The following is a 25,201-nucleotide window of genomic DNA, read 5'->3' on the forward strand; positions in this document are numbered from 1 at the left end:
CAGGGCTGACTTGCCCATCTTCCCGTTCATCTTGTTCGAAAGTTGCCTCAACGGGGTCTTCATTGTCTTTGCCACCGTCCAGAGTGTTATCTTCTCCTGTGCTGGTGTTGCTGTCTTTGCTGCGGCGTGATTTAGAGCGGCGCTGCTGACGCCGGCGTTTTGGTTGTATCTCAGGAGATTTATCCTCAACTGGATCTTCCTTGTCATCGCCACTATTCTCTTTTGGTGCATCTACCATGTATACATCGTATGAGGAGGTGGTCATCCATCGTCCGGTGAACAGTGGGTTTTCGGCCTGATCCTCTCTAGCATCATCGTCCATACCGTCGATGTCTTCGAAGCCATAATCGAGCATGTCGGTTAAGTCTTCGACAGTGGCTATTAAGTGGGTGGGGTGGGAAGCGGAATTCTCCGTCGTCAGCCCCCAGTTCAAACCGGATATAAACCGGGGCCATCGAACCTCCTGATGACGACACAGCAGAACTCTCAATGAAAGCACCAATGTCGGTGTCAAAACCGGCGGATCTCGGGTAGGGGGTCTCGAACTGTGCGTCTGAGGTTAATGGTAACAGGAGACAGGGAACACAATGTTTACCCAGGTTCGGGCCCTCTCGATGGAGGTAAAACCCTACGTCCTGCTAGATTAATATTGATGAGTATGGGGGTTACAAGAGTTGATCTACCACGAGATCGTAATGGCTAAAACCCTAGAAGTCTAGCCTATCTGATTATGATTGTCCCTATGAAATAAACCCTCCGGTTTATATAGACACCAGAGGGGACTGGGGTTGTACAAAGTCGGTTACATAGAAAGGAAATAGTACATCCGGCCGTCTAGCTTGCCATCCACGCAAAGGAGAGTCCTATCCAGACACGGGAGAAAGTCTTCTATCGTGTATCTTCATGGCCCAATAGTTCGGCCCATGTCCAACAGGCCGGACGCCCGAGGACCCCTTAGTCCAGGACTCCCTCACCTACTGCTATTCCCTAACTTGCTTGACTAGATTAGTGATACGTCTCCAACGTATCTATAATTTTTTATTGTTCCATGATATTATATTATCTGTTTTGGATGTTTAATGGGCTTTATTATACACTTTTATATTATTTTTGGGACTAACCTACTAACCCAAGGCCCAGTGCAAATTGTTGTTGTTTTTTTTGCCTATTTCAGTGTTTCGCAGAAAAGGAATATCAAACGGAATCCAAACGGAATGAAACCTTTAGGAGAGTTATTTTTGGAACAAACGTGATTCAGGGGACTTAGAGTAGACGCCAAGAAAGAAGCGAGGCGGCCACGAGGCAGGAGGGCACGCCTACCCCCCCCCCCCTGGGTGCTCCCCCACCCTCGTGGGCCCCTCGCAGCTCCACCGACCTACTTCTTCCTCCTATATATATATCCATATACCCCGAAAACATCGAGGAGTGCCACGAAACCCTATTTCCACCGCCGCAACCTTCTGTACCCAAGAGATTCCATCTTGGGTCCTTTTCCGGAGCTCCGCCGGAGGGGGAATCGATCACGGAGGGCTTCTACATCAACACCATAGCCTCTCCGATGATGTGTGAGTAGTTTAACACAGACCTTCGGGTCCATAGTTATTAGCTAGATGGCTTCTTCTCTCTCTTTGGATCTCAATATAATGTTCTCCTCGATCTTCTTGGAGATCTATTCGATGTAACTCTTTTTGCGGTTTGTTTGTCAAGATCCGATGAATTGTGGGTTTATGATCAAGTTTATCTATGAACAATATTTCATTCTTCTCTGAAATCTTTTATGTATGATTGGTTATCTTTGCAAGTCTCTTCGAATTATCAGTTTGGTTTGGCCTACTAGATTGATCTTTCTTGCAATGGGAGAAGTGCTTAGCTTTGGGTTCAATCTTGCGGTGTCCTTTCCCAGTGACAGCACCGGCAGCAAGGCACGTATTGTATTGTTGCCATCGAGGATAAAAAGATGGGGTTTATATCATATTGCTTGAGTTTATCCATCTACATCATGTCATTTTGCCTCGATTCTGTTAGTGGCCTTGTATTGATGCAAAATGTATTTTTGATAGTGGCCTTGTATAAGGGAATGGAGGGAGTAATATAATTTCCTCCCAGACATCGTTCGTACTACTCCTATCCTATGTTCGACTCGACCTGATCATGTGCTCCAAATCTGTTTACATGTAGACAGTAATAATAAAGAAGAAGAAGAAGAAGAAAAAGGCTCAAGCATCCCTGTCAAGCATGTTGCATTCAGTTGACTAATGCAGCTTCACAAAGAAGTGGCATTAAAGTAGATAACAGATAAGCCTTGGGGGCAAGAACAAGCGAACGGCACAACTTGAGCTGATGTCACAGGCTGTTTTCCTAGGCGCTCCAGGTCCAGTAGCCATCGCTCGTCAGCCTCAACCATACATGATGCAGATTTCAAAAAAAAACCATACATGATGCAACAGCGGCTATGTAGGGGTGGCCATCATCAACCATATCTTTTTTTTGAAACGGACATCATCAACCATATCATGATCAACTTTCAGCAACAAATGTTTGCAGAAAATCTGAGGCTCTATTTGGTTGCAGGAATTGAATTGGGCTGCAGAACTCGAGTGCCAAATTCCAGTTCATCTCCGGGGTTGAAATTTTGAACTTGGTACGGTTCCAATGTTGTTGTTTGGCCGACTGTTGCAATTGCTTGCAAGAAATATCAAATAACTGAAGATTGCCAACCACGACCTGTTTGGATGCACATGATCCCTTTCTTTTCAGATTTGAACACACAGATACAGTTCCAATGTCATGTCGCCTCTTTCTTCTACTTACACGTGATTCTTCATCCCACTTAATACATAGTTTCTGTACTACTTAGCAGAAATCTTCTCCTTGTTTATGATCTATCTAATTTCATTTACTAGAATATATGCATATTTTACATGTTTGGAACACATAAAAATCCTAAATAATGTGACAAACTATTGCAAAAGCCAGTGGACCCTTTTGATGTGCTAATAAGAACCCTCATATATAAATGGTCTTCAGCAAGTGCATGAACATTGTTAGAGTGTTAACAAGGTCCGCCATTCATCATGTGCTCATGCATAAATAAGATATCCATGGTTCACACAATGCACATACAGAATAAGTTTTCTTCAAATGTAATATGCACACTGTCATGCAGCCCACACCTCCCACATACAGAATGTTCATTCAGTTAAACGCGGCTCGTCATAGCATGTTACTTCAAGACCCATCACATATATTTTTCAGCACATAGCTCCTAATCTTATGCCTGTCCTTGTCATCACTAAAACGACTTATCTTCCTTGGTCTCCTCTCCCTAATGATATATGTTGTCGCCACAACAAGAACTGCATTAAAAGGTTCTGCCAACATAGTCCTTATCCTCTTCCTCCTTTCATTTTCCTCAACTGCATACAACAACAACAACAAAGCCTTTAGTCCCAAATAAGTTGGGGTAGGCTAGAGGTGAAACCCATAAGATCTCGCAACCAACTCATGGCTCTAGCACATAGATAGCAAGCTTCCACGCACCCCTGTCCATAGCTAGCTCTTTGGTGATACTCCAATCCTTCAGGTCTCTCTTAACGGACTTCTCCCATGTCAAATTTGGTCTACCCCGCCCTCTCTTGACATTCTCCGCACGCTTTAGACGTCCACTATGCACTGGAGCTTCTGGAGGCCTGCGCTGAATATGCCCAAACCATCTCAGACGATGTTGGACAAGCTTCTCTTCAATTGGTGCTACCCCAACTCTATCTCGTATATCATCATTCCGGACTCGATCCTTCCTCGTGTGGCCACACATCCATCTCAACATACGCATCTCCGCCACACCTAACTGTTGAACATGTCGCCTTTTAGTCGGCCAACACTCAGCATCATACAACATTGCGGGTCGAACCGCCGTCCTGTAGAACTTGCCTTTTAACTTTTGTGGCACTCTCTTGTCACAGAGAATGCCAGAAGCTTGGCGCCACTTCATCCATTCGGCTTTGATTCGATGGTTCACATCTTCATCAATACCCCCATCCTCCTGCAGCATTGACCCCAAATACCGAAAGGTGTCCTTATGAGGTACCACCTGGCCATCAAGGCTAACCTCCTCCTCACACCTAGTAGTACTGAAACCGCACATCATGTACTCGGTTTTAGTTCTACTAATCCTAAACCCTTTCGATTCCAAGGTTTGTCTCCATAACTCTAACTTCCTATTTACCCCCGTCCGACTATCGTCAACTAGCACCACATCATCCGCAAAGAGCATACACCATGGGATATCTCCTTGTATATCCCTTGTGACCTCATCCATCACCAATGCAAAAAGATAAGGGCTCAAAGCTGACCCCTGATGCAGTCCTATCTTAATCGGGAAGTCATCAGTGTTGACATCACTTGTTCGAACACTTGTCACAACATTATCGTACATGTCCTTGATGAGGGTAATGTACTTTGCTGGGACTTTGTGTTTCTCCAAGGCCCACCACATGACATTCCGCGGTATCTTATCATAGGCCTTCTCCAAGTCAATGAACACCATATACAAGTCCTTCTTTTGCTCCCTATATCTCTCCATAAGTTGTCGTACCAAGAAAATGGCTTTCATGGTCGACCTCCCAGGCATGAAACCAAACTAATTTTTGGTCACGCTTGTCATTCTTCTTAAGCGGTGCTCAATGACTCTCTTCCATAGCTTCATTGTATGGCTCATCAGCTTAATTCCACGGTAATTAGTACAACTCTGAACATCCCCCTTGTTCTTGAAGATTGGTACTAATATACTCCGTCTCCATTCTTCTGGCATCTTGTTTGCCCGAAAAATGAGGTTGAAAAGCTTGGTTAGCCATACTATCGCTATGTCCCCGAGACCTTTCCACACCTCAATGGGGATACAATCAGGGCCCATCGCCTTGCCTCCTTTCATCCTTTTTAAAGCCTCCTTGACCTCAGACTCCTGGATTCGCCGCACAAAACGCATGCTGGTCTCATCAAAGGAGTCGTCCAGTTCAATGGTAGAACTCTCATTCTCCCCATTGAACAGCTTGTCGAAGTACTCCCGCCATCTATGCTTAATCTCCTCGTCCTTCACCAAGAGTTGGCCTGCTCCGTCCTTGATGCATTTGACTTGGCCAATATCCCTCGTCTTCCTCTCTCGGATCTTGGCCATCTTATAGATGTCCCTTTCACCTTCCTTCGTGCCTAACCGTTGGTAGAGGTCCTCATATGCCCTACCCCTTGCTTCACCAACAGCTCGCTTTGCGGCCTTCTTCACCATCTTGTACTTCTCTATGTTGTCTGCATTCCTATCCAGGTATAGGCGTTTGAAGCAATCTTTATTCTCTTTAATCGCCTTCTGGACATCATCATTCCACCACCAGGTATCCTTATCTTCGCTTCTCCTTCCCCTGGACACTCCAAGCTCCTCCGAGGCCACCTTACGAATGCAAGTCGCCATCTTCGTCCACACATTGTTCGCATCTCCTCCTTCCTCCCAAGGGCCCTCCTTAATGACCCTCTCCTTGAACGCTAGAGATACCTCCCCCTTGAGCTTCCACCACTTCGTTCTAGCGACTTTGGCACGCTTATCCCGCTGGACACGAATCCGAAAGCGGAAGTCAGCAACCACCAGCTTATGCTGGGGTACAACACTCTCTCCAGGTATCACCTTACAGTCTAGGCACGCACGCCTATCTTCTCTTCTCGAGAGGATGAAATCAATCTGGCTAGAGTGTTGGCCACTACTAAAAGTCACCAGATGTGATTCTCTCTTTCTAAAGAGGGTGTTAGTTACAATCATGTTGTAGGCTAGAGCAAAGCTTAAGACATCTTCTCCTTCTTGATTCCTGATGCCATAGCCAAAGCCCCCGTGCGCCCCTTCAAAACCTGTGTTAGATGTACCCACGTGGCCATTGAGGTCTCCTCCTATGAAGAGCTCACCAATCGGTACACTCCTAACCATGTCTTCCAGGCCTTCCCAGAACTCCCTCTTGGTGTTCTCAATGTGGCCTACTTGCGGGGCATACGCGCTGATAACATTGAGAACCAAGTCCTCAACTACCAGCTTGACCAGGATAACCGGTCCCCACGTCCCTTGACGTCTACCACTCCATACTTGAGGCTCTTATTGATAAAGATGCCTACGCCATTTCTGTTTGCAGCCGTCCCTGTGTACCACAGTTTGAAGCCGGTATCCTCCACCTCCTTCGCCTTCTGTCCTCTCCATTTGGTTTCTTGGACGCAAAGGATATCAACACCTCTCCTCACCGTTGCATCAACTAGCTCCCGAAGCTTCCCTGTCAGAGACCCTACGTTCCAGCTACCTAAGCGAATCCTCCTAGGCTCGGCTAGCTTCCTTACCCTTCGCACTCGTCGAGTCAAATGTGAAGACCCTTGCCCATTTTCCACTACATCCGGGCGCCGATGTAGCGCGCCACTAAGGATGCGACGACCCGATCCTCACTCACTTGCCACTGTATCCGGATCAAGATACAGCGCGCCACCTTGGGGGTGACGGCCCGGCCCTTACCCATTTTCCACCACACCCGGGTTCCGATGTAGCGCGTCGCTGAGAGGGTTACGCCCCAACGAAAATCTTTTGGGTTTCATCTCTATAAGAGTGGCTGAGTTTTTACGTTGGGACCGGCTATGTTGAGACAACATAGGCGGAGTTATTTTCCTCAACTGCATACAAACATAAAAAATAAATACTTTTTGTGATATATTCAGATGGGGAGCCTCACCCCACCCCCCACCCCCGGTGCGGTTTACACCTTCAAGAAAACCATAAAAATAACAATGCAAGTAAATACTGCATAAAGTATGAAAGAAACTTCTTTGAATCAATGTAAACTTTAAACTAGCCGCAAACATCACCGCATGCTCAGGTTCCTACAGCGGCGGCATCAAACTATTACCATGTAATATTTGTTTGAGAAGAGACTCGGAATAAAATAGATCTGATGCTTTTACAAGTTCAGTTAAAAGAAATGCATGTACAAGTGTGCAGACTGAACTAGTTTTGACTGCCTGGATAACAAAAGATTGAGGGGATTTCACACCGAATACATGACTGCCTGGAAAACAAAATGACACAGATATATGTGTATGTTAGAAAAGAAATAGTTACAATTAGTTTGTGTATGTAGGCTTGTACTGCATGCCGTTTATTTATTTTAAGAAAATGATGATACACATATATAGGTTTGGATGGATTCTTTCCGGTGGAGTGCTTAGAATGGCTGTTAGTTTTCCCACTCATACACATGGTACCTAATTCGACTTAGTGTCTCTGTATTATCGAGCCATTACTCCCGTAGTCCTGCTCAGAATGACGAGTACAGTGAACCAGTGACGAGTAGCAGCAATCCATCAGACATCTCAGAGTTCAGAGAATGACATACCCACTGCTGGCAAGACATTCAGGAAAAATGTTTGACAGGTTGGCCAGGCTTGAGGATTATCATCACAGACTAGCTTAACCATTGATCAGAACATTCAATTACACTCCAGTTTCCGATCGGGAAAAAGGAAGTTATGGTCTACTCAGATTGAATGGCAAAAGCATATTCAGAGTTTCAGGCCTTGCTTTTCAGGAGTAACAAAATGTTAAGATTCAGAAAGCTGCAATTGGTTTACTGCTTTCAGTTGACAATCCAAAATAGTAACAGTAATCCAAATTTGAGGCAAGATCACGTCGGCAAACAATCAGTTGCACAGAGCAAACAATTAAGAACAGATAGCCAACTTTCATTGCTGATGGTAACAAGATGGTTACATCAGGCACAGCACAAGAACATAACACGGCCACCATGGCACGAACAGAGAGAATCCTACTACCACAACGCCAGATTTCCACCACGCAACACAGGTTCAGAACCTAACACCCTCTACACCTCCGACGAAGCTCGAGGCGCTCTAGGCCCTCTCGCCACGGATGCGGCGGGCGAGCTGGATGTCCTTGGGCATGATGGTGACGCGCTTGGCGTGGATGGCGCAGAGGTTGGTGTCCTCGAAGAGCCCGACGAGGTAGGCCTCGGCGGCCTCCTGCAGCGCGGAGACGGCGGAGCTCTGGAAGCGGAGGTCGGTCTTGAAGTCCTGCGCGATCTCCCGCACCAGGCGCTGGAAGGGCAGCTTGCGGATGAGCAGCTCGGTGCTCTTCTGGTACTTGCGGATCTCGCGGAGCGCGACGGTGCCGGGGCGGAAGCGGTGGGGCTTCTTCACGCCGCCGGTGGCCGGGGCGGACTTGCGCGCCGCCTTGGTCGCCAGCTGCTTCCGCGGCGCCTTGCCGCCGGTGGACTTCCTCGCCGTCTGCTTCGTGCGGGCCATCGGGACGGGAGGCGCTTCGTGGGTGGGGGAGAGGGAGCTCTTGGGGGATCTGGGAATGGAGGATGGGATTGGAGTGAGGAGGACGACGGGGAGTCGGGTGGATTTTAATAGGCGGCGGGTGGGCGCGAGGCTGCGGAAATTTTGGGTTTCGGGGGCGGGTGGGTGCTGGTTTTGGGAAGCGAGGTGGGTTTGGAGCGTTGGATTTGGTACGAGTGGACGGTGGGGATGTGGCCTCGGGCGAGGCACGCGGATCGTGGGGGGCGATCCGCGGCGTGGTGGTTCCTGCGCCCTGATTGGTTGCGGTTGCGAGTGGGCTGTGACCGTCTGGCCCTCTGCTTGGGCCTTGGCGTGCCAGGGATCGAGACATGCGTTCTTCTCCTTGAGCAATTTTAAGCTTATCACTGCAGGGCGTTGATGTGTTTCCTTTTTTACAAAATGAACCCTTTTTTTGAATAGTTTGAATTGATTACCACATGTGTCACGTGGTAAAAAAAAGGCATTCCTTCTCTTCCCCACACAATACGGCTAGCGTTTCAATTGTAGCAGCGGCAAGAACTGCAGGGTTGAGTTGCCATGGAGGATTGATGATGTCGTGTGCCATCACATGAGGGGAGGTGATATGCTCCGCTTCAAGCGATACCAACTTTTGTGTTGCTCGGGTAGGCGAACACACAACTCTACATAGGCCGACCGGCCAGTAGCGAGCATCGCTCGAGTCTGTTAGGATTGAGAGATTTTTTTTGTTTTTTTTAAACTGTATTCTGAGAAACCAATCACAAAATCAACGGATATTAACAAATATACGAAAAATGTGAATTTTAAAAGTTCATGAAATTGAACACGTTCTTGAATTCAAAAAATGTTCGTGAAATGCAAAAAATGTTTAGGTATTTGAAATTTTTCATGAAATAAAAAAAATGATCGTGACTTTGAAAAATGTTCATGAATTCGATAAATGTACACGATCTTGAAAATGTTTGTGGATTTGAATAATATTCATGAATACAAAAACAACCACAAATTCAAAAAATTGCGAATTTGAACAATGCTTATGGATTCAAAAAAATGTTCAAAATCAAAAAATCATGAAATTTTAAAATGTTTGTGAGTTCAAAAATGATCGCTATTTAAAAAAAGTTTTGCAAATTTGAGGAATGTTCACAAATTTTAAAAAATGGATACAATTTTTTTAATCACGAAATTAAAAGTGTACATTTATTTTTAAAAACATAAAATTACAAATATATTCACGGACTTCAAAAATATGTGAATTAGAAATAAAAAAGACAAAAAAGGCAAACAAAACAATAGAAAAAGAGCATGAAAAATAAAGCGGCATAGAAGCTTCCCAGGGAAAGTATCTAGCGCTCCCAGGCCTAGGGTGCTCCCGGTGCTCCGATGCGAAAAACATTTTTTAAAATGTTCAAAAAATTCTGAAAAAAATGTAGAACATCGACGGAACATCGATGTCTCTTGTCACAAAATTTCAAATCAAAATTGGAAATATTGCTCGAGATACAAAAATGACAAATTTGACATCAATGTGATAATGGGCCAAAACTAAAGCCCAACTTATGTTATGTACAAAAATTTGTCATTTTTGTATCTCGAGATATGTTTCGAATTTTGATTTGAAATTTTGTGACAAGAGACATCGATGTTCCGTCAATGTGCTACATTTTTTCAGAATTTTTTGAACATTTTTTAAATGTTTTTCGGACATTTGGAGCAACGGGAGCACCCCAAGCCTGGGAGCACTAGATACTTTCCCAAGCTTCCCAAAACTGAGTGGGAAGCTCCTAGAAACTTAGCAAAACCACACGAGGGGAACGCTTTATAACCCTTGATGGGTTGGCCCACACCCGAGATCGCGTGGGCGATTGCAGCGTTAGGTGTCACAACGGCAGTGGTGGAGCTAGGATAATGCAAGGGTATGCGGTGCATGCCCAATATTTTTTGCAAATTTTTTTCAAGGGTAATAATTTTTGCAAATAAAGCAGGCCTCCGTGGGCGACGCATGTCGATCAGCGCCAGGGGACCAATTGACCACGCGATACGCGCCGGTCCCACGGGTTAACACCAGGCAGGCCACGCGCTCCACTACAACCGTGCCACGCAGGCCCGACGTGGGATCTGAGCCGATCCCGCCAATTTGCCCAGATCTTCTATGGCATTTTATGTCGTCTCCATTGGTTTCTCCAGCCATAAACGATCTAGCAGACTCGGGTGGGATTGTTCCTCAGGACGGGTTGTATCTTCTGCACAACACGATGCAGCAGCCCCTGAATCTTCTGTGCACGCGCCTACACCGCCCCGTACACGCCTCCAAGCTGGAATATTCAACCAGTAAACTATAAAACTAAATGTGGTTTAGTTGTTTCCATTGGTCCATGGGAGAACCACACTCTATTCATGAGGCTCTTGCTGATCCGAAGCGGAAGAAGGCTATGGATGAAGAGTTTCATGCTCTTTAGAAAAAACACACGTGGCATGTAGTTCCTTCACACCTAGGTAAAAATGTGATTGTTTGCAAGTGGGTGTTTAGAATAAAGTGAAGGTCAAATGATACAATAGATCATTATAAAGCTAAACTTCTTGCAAAGGGGTTTAAGCAGAGGTATGGATTAGATTATGAGGATACTTTTGGTCCTGTTGTTAAAGTTGCCACCATTCATCTTGTTCTATCTATTGTTGTGTCCAGAAGATATGGAGTCTCAAACAGGCAGATGTGCAGAATGCATTTCTTCATGGTGTTCTAGAAGAGGAAGCGTATATGCAGCAACCCATGGGTTTGAGGATAAAAATAAACCATTTCACATATGCATGCTTGATAAGTCTCTATATGCACCAAAGCAAAGCTCCAATAGCATGGTACTCTCGTTCGAGCTAAAAGTTGCAAACACTTGATTTTATTCCCTTCAAATCGAATACATCATTGTTCATTTACAATAAGTCAAACTCCATTATCTTTGTGCTTATTTATGTTGATGACGTTGTTGTCACAAGTTCATCAAATGAGGCAGTAACAACTCTTTTGAAAGAAATTTACTCATAATTTGCTCTCAAAGATCTAGGAGACTTGCACTTCTTCCTTGTATTGAGATAAAGAGAAACAAAGAAGGTGGTCTTCATCTTTCTCAAAAAAAAGCAACAGATCTTTGAGCAAGGCTGGATTGCGGGGCTGTAAACCATCACCAACACTACTATTCAGTTCAAAAAAATTGTCTCTTGTAGAGGGTCTACCCTTGAATCAAGAGGATGGCACTGGTGTTGCAAATGAGTCGAGTTCGGGCGAGCTGGGTTAGTCTCAGCTCAACTTATACTAAAATTTGAGTGAGCTCAAATTGATCGAATCTCAAGGCCGGGCTATTGAAAGTGGCTTGTGCTCAGTTTGTAACGATCTCCAGTCGATCTCAAGCTAGTTCCGAGCTAAATAAGATATTTTTTAATAATTTAAAACAAATTTTCAAACAAGGTAGACCACAACACAACATAAGAAACCATTATATAATTCAACTTATGCTCTCTCAACTAAAGACCTATACTTAATAGCAAGAGATCATGGATGAACTAGCAAGAGAAGAAAAAGAAGGTGTGTCTGCTCTCCAACTTTGGCCAAAATAGCATGATATTTAACACATGGCTGGCCACATATCATATTGGAGCTAAACTTTTTTGGCACTTAGTTAAGATTACATGTTTGGTAATAGGTAAAATAAAGAAAAATCGTACACAACATATATTTTCTCCATGCTAAATTTTCTCCTTCCATGTTTGGTAATAAATTGTCCCATTTATTTCAATGTATATCAAAATTATGTGATATCGGGCTATCGAGCTAAAATGAAGTGAGTCAATGTTGGCTCGAGATCAACTAGTTTCTCAGTCAAGCTACATAAAATGGCCATACTTAGCTCATTATATTCGAGTCAGACTCGAGTTGAGTCAAAATACAGGTCGATCTCGAGCAGCTCAGGAGCCTGAAGCTTTTCTTGCAGCCTTAGATGGCACCAAGAACATAAGTTTGGTAGGTGCATTCTAGATTTCCAATGCTTGACACTCACCAGACCTGAAATTTTCTTTGCAATAAATAAAATGTGTTAGTTTCCTCATGCACCCACTTCAGCTCATTGGACTGTTGCTAAACGCGTATGAAGATATGTGAAGAATACTCTAAGTGTTGAACTAACCTTCAGTGAGTCATCATCTACCCTTGTTGGTGCTTTCTCTGATTTTGGTTGGGCAGGTTTCTTGAATGATAGAAGGTTAATAGGTGGTTTTGCAGTTTTTTTTGGACCCATCTTAATTTCATGGTGTGCAAAAAAAAAAGGCAAAAGTGTCAAGATCAAGTACTCAGGCTGAATATAAGGCTCTGGCAAATGTAATAGCAGAGAATATATGGGTTCAATCTATGCTTAAGGAACTTAGAATATGTTACACACAAATCCCTTGTCTTTGTTGTGACAACCATGGTGCTACATATCTTTCTGCTAATCCTCTTTTTTTAATGTAAAACTAAGTATATTAAAATTGATTATTATTTTGTGAGAGAAAGAGTTGCTAGTAAGGAGTTGAAGATTCGATTTGTTCACTCAAAGGATCAAGTTGCAGACGACTTTACAAAAGCCTTGCCCACAAGATCATTCGGGGAATTTAGGCGTAATCTTTAACTTGAGGAGTTTAGATTAAAGGAGTATGCTAAACAACATTATATTAGTCCAGCCTAGTCCGGTAGCGTGCGCCTTGAGCCTCACGTTAGAGTTGTTAGGAGATATTTAAGCTTAAACCTCTTTCTATCTTTTATCCCAACAACCATGTAATCTTCTCTCCCTCTCGGTTAGCTATGACCACTGAATCATGTAACCTACGAGATCTTCTCTTGTCATCTATCAATATAACACCATGCGGGCCATAGTAAGTTCTACGAGATCTTCTCTGGGTAGGCATGACGTATGACGAGGAGAATAACGTGGAGTGGGAAGCGGAGGCTGAGCATGGAGAAGTCAGAAACCAAATAAAGAAACAAACACAAAACTACTGAACTTTTGATAGGCCCAAACAACATATTTTTGTTGTGGGGATAGGGCATTACGCGCCTTGGCTTTAGGAGGTGAACGCATGTACGCCCGTTAGCATTTGAGAGTAAAAAATCACTTGTTTACGCTTCAAATTACATTTATGTTAAAAAAAGGATGATTATCCCCAGCCTCTACATTCATGTACATATACATACATGTAACACATTGAGGTCCTCATTGTGTTTGCATTCGAGTCGCTGAGTCCGTCCTGACTGTGTTCGCATTCGAGCAATGAAAATGAACAGGACATGAAGACGATCGATGTAAAAGGAAAATCTTTGGACGTCGATATCCATTATACGTGTGGCATAATAGATATTCACCCACACACTGTGTGGCACTGTGGCATAGACAGAGGATAGCCTACACGGTTGTGTGTGGGCGAACAGTAGAATTGCCCAGACGTCCTGGCGCAGCTACAATAGATACCCGCAGGATAACGATTTAGTTGCCATCCAGGATGGCAGATGTTGTTATCCGGGATGGCAAATATGGTTGTAAAAGCATGTCAACTCTCTCTGTTTTGGTTAACTATAGTTGCCATGTCTAATTTATGATAGTTGCGCGGGCAATCAAATCATAGTTGTCGTGTGTGATTAACTACTTGCCACATATAGTCAAACAATAATTGCCATGTGTGTTTACCTAGTTGCCACGTGTGGTTAATCATAGCTGCCATGTGTGTTTACCTGATTGCCACGTACGCGCAACTGCAGTTGCCGTCTAGCAAACAAATTATAGTTGCCATGTGCGTGTTTACCTCGTTGCCATGTACACGCAACTGCATTTGTCATCCAATAACGTGCGACTGTCGTGTGGACGAAAAGCAGTTCGCTCACACGCGCGTGAACTAGGTGGTTGCTGTGTGGCAGAAACTAGTTCGCCCACACAGCGCAGCTGGCAACCGCGTGCTATGGGGCGTGTGGGCGACCTCTCCAACACCCACACACCGGCCTTGTCCTACGTGGCACACGAAAACTGCCTTAAAATGTTAAGATTCGTGCAAACTGAACTGGACTATGATCCAGGCGTGTGGGCAAGTTGCATATATGTAGGCCTTAGTGTTTCCGAAATCTTTTTTCAAAAGGAAAAAGGAAATCAAAGTATGTACGCCGCATCGACATGAGAGAGGAGATGAACCCCGGCATCGTCTCGCCAAAGGCATCTCCTACGGTCGACGAGAAACTCCTCCGCCGCTTCTGCGCCCACCGCCGGTAGCCCTGTGGCACTCGGCAGTCGTCTAGTCTGGCTGCGAGGGGGCAGCAGGCCTTCTCCGGCAGCAGAGTTTCAGTGTCACTACGATTTCGACCAGGGCGTCCGGGTTTTGACTACTCTCCTTCGAAGAGGCACGAGTATGGCGTACCACACAATGTCGCTTAGGCATACACATACGTTCCATTTCATTATTTCATACAGCAGGCAAGCACCATGCAATTGTGCCAAACGGAAAAGATGAACCGATACTGATTTTTTTCCTGTACCCCTTATTCCCCTGAGGGTACACATCTTCTACAGAACACTAACCATGTACCATGTACTACTATATATTCTTGGCAGCAAGTCCCCTTTGTAAGTCCCCTTCACCGACTCTTCAAAAGCACTTCATGTGGACAATGCCGGGACCAGACTCATCGTACTCCGCCTTGGAGATCCACATCTGCCATTAGAAACAAATTCATGTTAAGAATCGATTCGGAACAACGCATCTCATTCAGCCCGAGAAATAACTTCTTAAACAGCCTCCCCTCTACCAAGCTACTGGCCTATCCTTTGGTTGCAAAAGCAATCATAGCACATTACAGATTTTAGAATGTCTTGGAAGATACTCCCTCCATTCACAAATATAAGATCTTTGGACAAAGGATGAATTTTATTTGCTCAAAATGAAGCATCAAGACGATACAAACAGATGAGCATGCACACCCGGCCTGTTCATAGCTAGGACGCACACAACCAACACCAACACACGCACACAAAAAACACTTCGACAAATAGCAAAGTCATATAAGACCAACGCTATACGTAGGCGAAGAAAAGAAAATGTATTGGATATTTCAATATGTACTATATGCAGACTAAAATGTGTGAACAAACACACTAAAATGTGTCTATATACATCCGATTAAGAGAAAAGTTAGAACATACTATATTTGTGAACAGAGGAAGTACTATTTTTTCATATTCTGGTAAAATGGCATACTAGAAATATCTAAAAGTTCAAGCAGAGGATATGACCATCTATGTTAATTAGAATATTATAGGCCAATTTCCTAAAAATATGAATTAAATGTATATTCAGATTGAATTCTCTAAAATAGTTAATGCATACCCTGCCAACCCAAACTGAAAGTGGATCATGAATAGCGATACTAACTCAATCGTCAGAAAAACATGCTGAGAAAAAACTATCCCGAAGAGCGCTATAAAAAATTGTTGAGCAAAGATAGGAGTAATGTATATGCAACTTCCACACTTGAGAGGGGGGAATATACTAACCTGCTGGAAAGTGCTAAGAGAGGCCAAAATAGAGCCACCGATCCAGACACTGTATTTCCTTTCAGGTGGTGCAATAACTTTAACCTTCATACTGCTAGGAGCAAGGGCCGTGATCTCTTTGCTCATGCGATCAGCAATTCCAGGAAACATGGTAGAACCTCCACTGAGAACAACATTACCATACAGATCCTTTCTGATATCAACATCACACTTCATGATGGAATTGTATGTCGCTTCGTGTATACCAGGAACTTCCATACCAACATGAGATGGCTGGAACAGCACCTCAGGGCACCTGAACCTTTCTGAACCAATTGTTATAACCTGACCATCAGGCATCTCATAGCTCTTCTCCACAGAGGAGCTGCTCCTAGCCGTTTCCAGCTCCTGCTCATAATCAAGGGCCACGTAAGCGAGCTTCTCCTTTATGTCTCTGACAATTTCCCGCTCAGCGGTTGTTGTGAGGGAGTACCCTCTTTCTGTGAGGATCTTCATTAGATTATCCGTGAGGTCCCGGCCAGCAAGGTCCAAACGAAGGATAGCATGAGGAAGCGTGTATCCCTCGTAGATTGGAACAGTGTGGCTCACACCATCACCAGAGTCGAGCACAATACCTGCAGGAAAAACGTTGTCAACCACCCTATGCAGTGAACTTCAGCGGCAACTGTTTCAAACAAGGCGGCAGACATACCAGTTGTTCGACCGCTGGCATACAAGGACAGAACGGCCTGGATTGCAACATACATTGCTGGGCAACTGAAGGTTTCGAACATGATCTGGGTCATTTTCTCTCTGTTGGCCTTGGGGTTGAGAGGGGCCTCAGTCAGCAACACAGGATGATCCTCTGGTGCGACACGGAGCTCGTTGTAGAACGTGTGATGCCATATTTTCTCCATGTCATCCCAGTTGTTGACAATGCCATGTTCAATGGGGTATTTCAAAGTCAGGATACCTCTCTTCGCTTGAGCTTCATCGCCCACATAGGCATCCTTTTGGCCCATACCAACCATGACACCGGTATGGCGTGGCCTTCCTACAATGCTAGGAAAGACAGCCCTGGGTGCATCATCACCGGCAAAACCAGCCTGCCAAACATTAGGAATGTGATCAATTAGTTTGGGAGAGCATGTGTTTTTTTTTTATGTTCAAAGGATTTTGTGCTGAATAACAACCTTGACCATTCCAGTGCCGTTGTCGCACACGATAGGTTGAACATCCTCATCAGCCATTTGTCAAGTTCCCTGTAACAGAAATCTGCAATGGTACGTTGGTATAAGAGCAAGTTTCTGTATAAACACCTAAACCGTCAGAAATGCTCCCATACAAAAGCAAATAAACCCATAATATCAGCGGTTCAGAGCGCCTGAAAGTGACAAAGGCACACATGTATCTGCCATGTGGTGGGATAGAGCAATTGAGGAACACCATCTGATTACATGCAACTACATTTTCAACAATCGAAGCATCAATTTAGAAACATGACATTAACTTTTTAAGCATAACGTGTTAAAGAAATATTTTGGTCGGTTGAAATTTTTTCTTCGATACACCATTTTATTAAGAATTTATAACAACACTAGCTGGCCTAATTCCTAAGGAGGCGCATAGCCAAGCAAAACACCAAACATGCAGCTAGTCGAAGCCGGCGTGCCGCGGCCAAATTACCAATCGATAACGCAGAGTAAGACAAACTTGGGCTCTTAGTCTTTCCCGATCCCAATTTCTAAAGCGAATCGCACTTATCGTGACATCACGGGTCACACATAGTTTAAGTAAGTATGGAAGCACTAAAAAACAGTATAATTCGCCTTGGTGTCTTGCTAGTGCTAACTGAAGAATTTGTCACGGCACGGTACCAGAACCCGCACATCGTCTAGAAGACGAAAAGCATCTGGGGGCAAGGAAAACCCCCACAAAAGCAAAATGAACAGTTCGCAATTATCTCCAGCAACACCACCAGGGAGCCCGCGCGACAAACGCATCCTCAGATCATCCGCTCGCCCCGGAAAATTCCCATGCTCCGTGAGGGATCGCCCACCCGCCGAGCAGCGAAATTCGCCGACAGCGCAGGAAACAGAAAAATTCGGGAACTCAGGAGTAAACCACGAAAGGTTCACCGATCGAAGCAGAGGCTAGCGGGGCGATCTACCTGGGGGGAAGTGGAACTCGACGGATTTGTGTCGCAGATCAAACGGGTTGAGGGGAGGAGCAGGGGGCGGACGGGGGGCGTCACCTGTTCGCGGGGCGTGGATGGCGCGTCTGGAGGGCTCTGCTCGGGCTCGGCGGATGAAGCGAGGTGGACTGCGGCGAGACGAAGGAAGGAATACGGCGGGCGGGCGGATGGCGTAAAGGCGTTGGGTGAGCCTGGGTGGTGCTTTATACGCGTCCATGCTAGAAAAGGCACGCCGCCCGTAGGAAGCGGCCCCGGTGCCGTGGCCGAGTTTTGGGGCTCCGCTCTGCTCTGTGGGTTTTGCGCCCGGGTCCCTCGTAGTGTGCGTAATAATGTGGAGCTGTGCCAGAGATTTCGCATCTTTCCCCTTTTGTGTTTGCTATAAAAACTAGTGGAAATTAAATGGAATGGTAAATGTTTGCCAAGAATTGCTACATATTCTTTTGAGTCTTCTTTTCATGAGAAATCTTCAGATCTAGCAGTATTCATCTAGATTGCCATGTTCAAAACATGAGTGAAAACCATGCGACTGGTGTGGCAGTGAGAAGCACATTCCGGATATGGGTTTTTTGAAAGTATGTTGGACTGAGATATGGTTCAACAAAGAATAAACAAACACGATTTCTTACCTTTTTCGGTACGAAATGAGTACCCAAACTTGCATTAGCTCTAATTTTGATGTTATTTTTTAATGCAAGCGGATGCCGGATTATCTAAAAAAACATTTAGTGTATACTCTCTTCGTTCTTAAATATAAGTTTTTGTAGAGATTCCACTAGATGAACTACATACGGAACAAAATGAATGAATATATACTTAAAATGCATTTATATACATTCGTATGTGGTTCCTAGTGAAATCTCTACAAAAACTTATATTTAAAAACGGAGGAAGTAAATAGTCACAAGATTTACATCAAAAGATACGCGTTAGGAGGTGTGCCACCTACCTCCATACCATGGGAAAATCCGAGTCAGACGTGCACCAGCTTTCTATATTGCACCTCACCTTGTGTCCCTTCTTCTTGAATTGCACGCTTTATTTTGCTTGTCAACGACTTTCTTCTCTTTTCCACGCATGTTCGTCATTTTCTTTCAAGCAGTGGCAACACATTTAGCATCTGCTTGAAAGATAAAAAGAGGCAGCATGTTATTCACCGTCATCCATGGATTGCAAAAAATGTGCTCCTGTCAGTGGTTTCTCAAGTGTGAGTTTTTGTTCTTCTTCTGAGGAGTATTTGGGGTCTTAGAAAGAATAGCATCCTCAGGTGTGAGTAATTTACCTGCAAAGAGAAGGTGTGTTGCGGAAAAACAGCGGCAATGCACCGAGATATAGGGGTGGCCGGATGAGCGTCGACTTGTTTTTCTCGGAGAAGAAAACAATGCGCACATTGCACGTGTGCTCCTGCCGTCCTGCGTGGAGCCTGATGGGACATGGAGTCACAAAAAGTCGCACTTGACGGTGGATGATGATGCGCGGTTTCGGCTGGTAGTACCCGGAACGAGAGAAAACCAAAATCTGGAGTTTTGAAAGGGCTCCGACCTTGGCCTGTCCAAGTAGCCCAAGAAAACTTTCGGTGCCTAAAGTAGGCACGTCCACGTCGGCGCCAGCGAAATGCGAGATCGACATGTAGGTTCTGGACGGCGCCTTCGGCCTTCGCCCGGCGGACTGCACATCCCAGCCGTCGCCCGCATACATTTTCTGCTCAACGCACACGGAGAGCTTCGGCAGGCACAAAGCCATTTCCGTTTCTGATACGCAGCTATGCTTCTTTTTTTTTCGAGTCACAGCTATGTCGATGGGATTTTACTCAACAAAATAATTGCTCAATTGGATGAATAAATATATTTCTTTCTGCAAAAATAACTCAGATATATCATAAAAGTTCACGTGAGTAGAAATCATCCAAAACATGATAAAGTTAGATCGAGGTCTCTGAACCATCGAAAGACCACAATCATACTCCCTCCGTCCAGAATTACTCGTCGGAGAAATAGATAAAAATGGATGTATCTAAAACTAAAATACATCTAGATACATTCATTCCTCCGACAAGTATTTCCGGACGGAGGGAGTACTTGTTAGCCTCTCTATACCATTGCAATGGGTGACATGCCACGGTTCCTTCCCCTGTTCCCCCGTAACATATCAATATCATACTTGGAAAAATTCCATAGGCTCGCCTGGATTGGGTTATTTCAGTAGATACATAAATCTCCACTCCTGCCACTTCTTGCAACTCCATAAGCACCATCAAAGCACATTTTTTCTGCCAGCACAGTGCTTTGCGACCTGAATCTCCACAGACAGGGCATCGTCGGCGCATAGTCCCTCGTATTATCTCGCAGCTCCAACATAAGATAGCCATTAAGCCAGGCGGTCATCCCCTCATGAGGCCGATGATGTTGCCAAGTTTTCTTTTTTATTCGGTGATGCTAACCTCCTTGGTTTCTTCACTTCCAGTGGTGAGATGTAGGCCGGCCGTAGCGGCGCGGTCTTCTCATTGGCGACGCTTTTCCCCTTATCTTCTGTTTCACCACCCAAGAGATCCGACTTTTTTCTAACCATACTATCTTCAGGACACTCCTCCACCTCAAAGTTTTCAGCCGGCTTCAGGGGATTAGTGGCAGTATCATTCAATTCCTCTCCCAGATCCACATATTGGGAATTGTGGGTGGGATTTGCGCCCTCCTGATTCGCCCCTTTCGAAAAACACCACCCTCGGAGAACGGCCTGCAGGTGGCCGATCTGAAGGAAATATGCCCTAGAGGCAATAATAAAGTTATTATTTATTTCCTCATATCATGATAAATGTTTATTATTCATGCTAGAATTGTATTAACAGGAAACATAATACATGTGTGAATACATAGAGAAACATAGTGTCACTAGTATGCCTCTACTTGACTAGCTCGTTGATCAAAGATGGTTGAGTTTCCTAGCCATAGACATGAGTTGTCATTTGATTAACGAGATCACATCATTAGTAGAATGATGTGATTGACTTGACCCATTTTGTTAGCTTAGCACTTGATCGTTTTAGTTTACTGCTATTGCTTTCTTCATGACTTATACATGTTCCTATGACTATGAGATTATGCAACTCCCGATTACCGGAGGAACACTTTGTGTGCTACCAAACGTCATAACGTAACCGGGTGATTATAAAGGTGCTCTACAGGTGTCTCCGATGATACTTGTTGAGTTGGCATAGATCAAGAATATGATTTGTCACTCTGATTGTCGGAGAGGTATTTCTGGGCCCTCTCGGTAATGCACATCACTATAAGCCTTGCAAGCAATGCAACTAATGAGCTAGTTGCGGGATGATGCATTACATAACGAGTAAAGAGACTTGCCGGTAACGAGATTGAGCTAGGTATTGAGATACCGACGATCGAATCTCGGGCAAGTAACATACCGATGACAAAGGGAATAATGTATGTTGTTATGCGGTTTGACCGATAAAGATCTTCGTAGAATATGTAGGAACCAATATGAGCATCCAGGTTCCACTATTGGTTATTGACCGGAGATGTGTCTCGGTCATGTCTACATAGTTCCCGAACCCGTAGGGTCCGCACGTTTAAAGTTCTGTGATGATCGATATTATGAGTTTATATGTTTTGATATACCGAAGGTAGTTCGGAGTCCCAGATATGATCACGGACACGACGAGGAGTCTCAAAATGGTTGAGACATAAAGATTGATATATTGGAAGCCTACATTTGGACATCGGAAGAGTTCCGGGTGAAATCAGGATTTTACCGGAGTGCCGGAGGGGTTACCGGAACCCCCCGAGGGTTAATGGGCCTTGTTGGGCCCTAGTGGAGAGAGAGAGAGGGGCCGGCCAGGGCAGGCCGCGCGCCCCCTCCCCCTCTGGTCTGAATTGGACTAGGAAGGGGGGAGGCGCCCCCCTTTCCTTCTCCTTCTCCCCCTTCCTAGTAGGAGTAGGAACCTACTCCTACTAGGAGGAGGACTCCTCCTCCTGGCGCGCCCTAAAGGGCCCCGGCCTCCCCCTTGCTCCTTTATATACGGGGGTAGGGGCACCCTAGAACACACAAGTTGATCATTGATCTCTCCCAGCCGTGTGCGGTGCCCCCCTCCACCATAATCCACCTCGGTCATACTGTAGTGGTGCTTAGGCGAAGCCCTGCGACGGTAGCTTCATCAACATCGTCACCACGCCGTCGTGCTGATGAAACTCTCCCTCGAGCTCTACTGGATCACGAGTTTGCGGGACGTCACCGAGCTGAGCGTGTGCTGAACGCGGAGGTGTCGTATGTTCGGTACCGAGGATCGGTCGATCGTGAAGACGTACGATTACATCAAACACGTTGTCATAATGCTTCCGCTTAACGGTCTACGAGGGTACATGGACGACACTCTCCCCTCTCGTTGCTATGCATCACCATGATCTTGCGTGTGCATAGGAAAATTTTGAAATTACTACGTTCCCCAACAGTGGCATCCGAGCCAGGTTTATGCGTAGATGTTATATGCACGAGAAGAACACAAGTGAGTTGTGGGCGATACAAGTCATACTTCTTACCAACATGTCATACTTTGGTTCGGCGGTATTGTTGGATGAAGCAGCCCGGATCGACATTACGCGTACGCTTACACAAGACTGGTTCTACCGACGTGATTTGCACACAGGTGGCTGGCGGGTGTCAGTTTCTCCAACTTTAGTTGAACCGAGTGTGGCTACGCCCGGTCCTTGTGAAGGTTAAAACAACACTAACTTGATGAACTATCGTTGTGGTTTTGATGCGTAGGTAAGAACAGTTCTTGCTCAGCCTGTAGCAGCCACGTAAAACTTGCAACAACAAAGTAGAGGACGTCTAACTTGTTTTTGTAGGGCATGTTGTGATGTGATATGGTCAAGACATGATGCTATATTTATTGTATGAGATGATCATGTCTTGTAACGGAGTTATCGGCAACTGGCAGGAGCCATATGGTTGTCGCTTTATTGTATGCAATGCAATCGCCCTGTAATTGCTTTACTTTATCACTAAACGGTAGCGATAGTCGTAGAAGCAATAGATGGCGAGATGACAACGATGCTACGATGGAGATCAAGGTGTCGCGCCGGTGACGATGGTGATCATGATGGTGCTTTGGAGATGGAGATCAAAGGCACAAGATGATGATGGCCATATCATATCACTTATATTGATTGCATGTGATGTGTATCCTTTATGCATCTTATTTTGCTTTGTTTGACGGTAGCATTATAAGATGATCTCTCACTAAATTTCAAGGTAAGAGTGTTCTCCCTGAGTATGCACCGTTGCCAAAGTTCATCGTGCCGAGACACCACGTGATGATCGGGTGTGATAAGCTCAACGTTCATCTACAACGGGTGTAAGACAGTTTTGCACATGCAGAATACTCAGGTTAAACTTGGCGAGCCTAGCATATACATATATGGCCTCGGAACACTGAGACCGAAAGGTCGAGCGTGAATCATATAGTAGATATGATCAACATAGAGATGTTCACCATTGAAAACTACTCCATCTCACGTGATGATCGGTTATGGTTTAGTTGATATGGATCACGTGATCACTTAGATGATTAGAGGGATGTCTATCTAAGTGGGAGTTCTTAAGTGATATGATTAATTGGACTTAAATTTATCATGAACTTAGTACGTGATAGTATTTTGCTTGTCTATGTTATTGTAGATAGATGGCCCGTGCTGTTGTTTCGTTGAATTTTAACGCGTTCCTTGAGAAAGCAAAATTGAAAGATGATGGTAGCAATTACATGGACTGGGTCCGTAACTTGAGGCTTATCCTCATTGTTGCACAGAAGAATTACGTCCTGAAAGCACCACGAGGTGCCAGGCCTGCTGCAGATGCTGCTGATGATGTTAAGAACGTCTGGCAGTGTAAAGCTGATGACTACTCGATAGTTCAGTGTGCCATGCTTTACGGCTTAGAACCGGGACTTCAACGACGTTTTGAACGTCATGGAGCATATGAGATGTTCCAGGAGTTGAAGTTAATATTTCAAGCAAATGCCCGGATTGAGAGATATGAAGTCTCCAATAAGTTCTACAGCTGCAAGATGGAGGAGAATAGTTCTGTCAGTGAACATATACTCAGAATGTCTGGGTATCATAACCACTTGACTCAACTGGGAGTTAATCTTCCTGTTGATAGTGTCATTGACAGAGTTCTTCAATCACTACCACCAAGTTACAAGAGCTTCGTGATGAACTATAATATGCAAGGGATGAATAAGACAATTCCCGAGCTCTTCGCAATGCTAAAGGCGCCGGAGGTAGAAATCAAAAAGGAGCATCAAGTGTTGATGGTCAACAAGACCACCAGTTTCAAGAAAAAGGATAAAGGGAAGAAGAAGGGGAACTTCAAAAAGAATGACAAACAAGTTGTTGCTCAAGAGAAGAAACCCAAGTCTGGACCTAAGCCTGAGACCTAGTGCTTCTACTGCAAAGGGACTGGTCACTGGAAGCGGAACTTCCCCAAGTATTTGGCGGATAAGAAGGATGGCAAGGTGAACAAAGGTATATGTGATATACATGTTATTGATGTGTACCTTACTAGAACTCGCAGTAGCACCTGGGTATTTGATACTGGTTCTGTTGCTAATATTTGCAACTCGAAACGGGGACTACGGATTAAGCGAAGACTGGCTAAGGACGAGGTGACGATGCGCGTGGGAAATAGATCCAAAGTCGATGTGATCGCCGTCGGCACGCTACCTCTACATCTACCTTCGGGATTAGTTTTAGACATGAATAATCGTTATTTGGTGCCAGCGTTAAGCATGGACATTATATCTAGATCTTGTTTGATGCGAGACGGTTATTCATTTAAATCTGAGAATAATGGTTGTTCTATTTATATGAGTAATATGTTTTATGGTCATGCACCCTTGAAGAGTGGTCTATTTGTGTTGAATCTCGATAGTAGTGATACACATATTCATAATGTTGAAGCCAAAAGATGCAGAGTTGATAATGATAGTGCAACTTATTTGTGGCACTACCGTTTGGGTCATATTGGTGTAAAGCGCATGAAGAAACTCCATACTGACGGACTTCTGGAATCACTTGATTATGAATCACTTGGTACTTGCGAACCATGCCTC

General features: G+C 44.8%; 2 protein-coding genes across 3 annotated transcripts; both read right to left on the minus strand.

Annotated features, from left to right (window-relative positions):
* Window positions 1–7,731: 7,731 nt before the first annotated feature.
* LOC125519860 (histone H3.2) lies at window positions 7,732–8,417 on the minus strand. The gene has a single exon (XM_048684640.2). It carries the CDS (start codon window positions 8,329–8,331, stop codon window positions 7,921–7,923), a length of 411 nt encoding a protein of 136 aa, XP_048540597.1. The 5' UTR covers window positions 8,332–8,417; the 3' UTR covers window positions 7,732–7,920.
* A 6,368-nt stretch (window positions 8,418–14,785) lies between these two features.
* Window positions 14,786–18,294, minus strand: LOC125519869 (actin-7). 2 transcript variants are annotated; one of them, XM_048684648.1, is made up of 5 exons: window positions 18,139–18,294; window positions 17,078–17,159; window positions 16,597–16,990; window positions 15,906–16,519; window positions 14,786–15,066 (listed from the first exon to the last, which is right to left on the minus strand). In XM_048684648.1, exons 2-5 carry the CDS (start codon window positions 17,132–17,134, stop codon window positions 15,001–15,003), a joined length of 1,131 nt encoding a protein of 376 aa, XP_048540605.1. In that variant the 5' UTR covers window positions 17,135–17,159; window positions 18,139–18,294; the 3' UTR covers window positions 14,786–15,000. The 2 variants fall into 2 exon arrangements, with proteins under 2 accessions (XP_048540605.1, XP_048540612.1); XM_048684655.2 differs by lacking the exon at window positions 18,139–18,294 and adding an exon at window positions 18,055–18,075.
* Between the last annotated feature and the right edge of the window lie 6,907 nt (window positions 18,295–25,201).

Source organism: Triticum urartu, chromosome 1A (genome assembly GCF_056163025.1).
Source record: "Triticum urartu cultivar PI428250 chromosome 1A, HENAU_Tu73, whole genome shotgun sequence".
Lineage (NCBI taxonomy): Eukaryota > Viridiplantae > Streptophyta > Magnoliopsida > Poales > Poaceae > Triticum > Triticum urartu.

Excerpts from the sequence above, each read along its gene's own strand:
- LOC125519860 (XM_048684640.2), bottom strand. The coding sequence starts at position 8,331 with ATGGCCCGCACGAAGCAGACGGCGAGGAAGTCCACCGGCGGCAAGGCG.
- LOC125519869 (XM_048684648.1), bottom strand. The coding sequence starts at position 17,134 with ATGGCTGATGAGGATGTTCAACCTATCGTGTGCGACAACGGCACTGGA. Across the intron at positions 16,520-16,596 it reads TGCCAGCGGTCGAACAACTG|GTATTGTGCTCGACTCTGGT; the intron begins GTATGTCTGCCG and ends TTTTTCCTGCAG. Across the intron at positions 15,067-15,905 it reads CTCTTAGCACTTTCCAGCAG|ATGTGGATCTCCAAGGCGGA; the intron begins GTTAGTATATTC and ends TTCTAATGGCAG.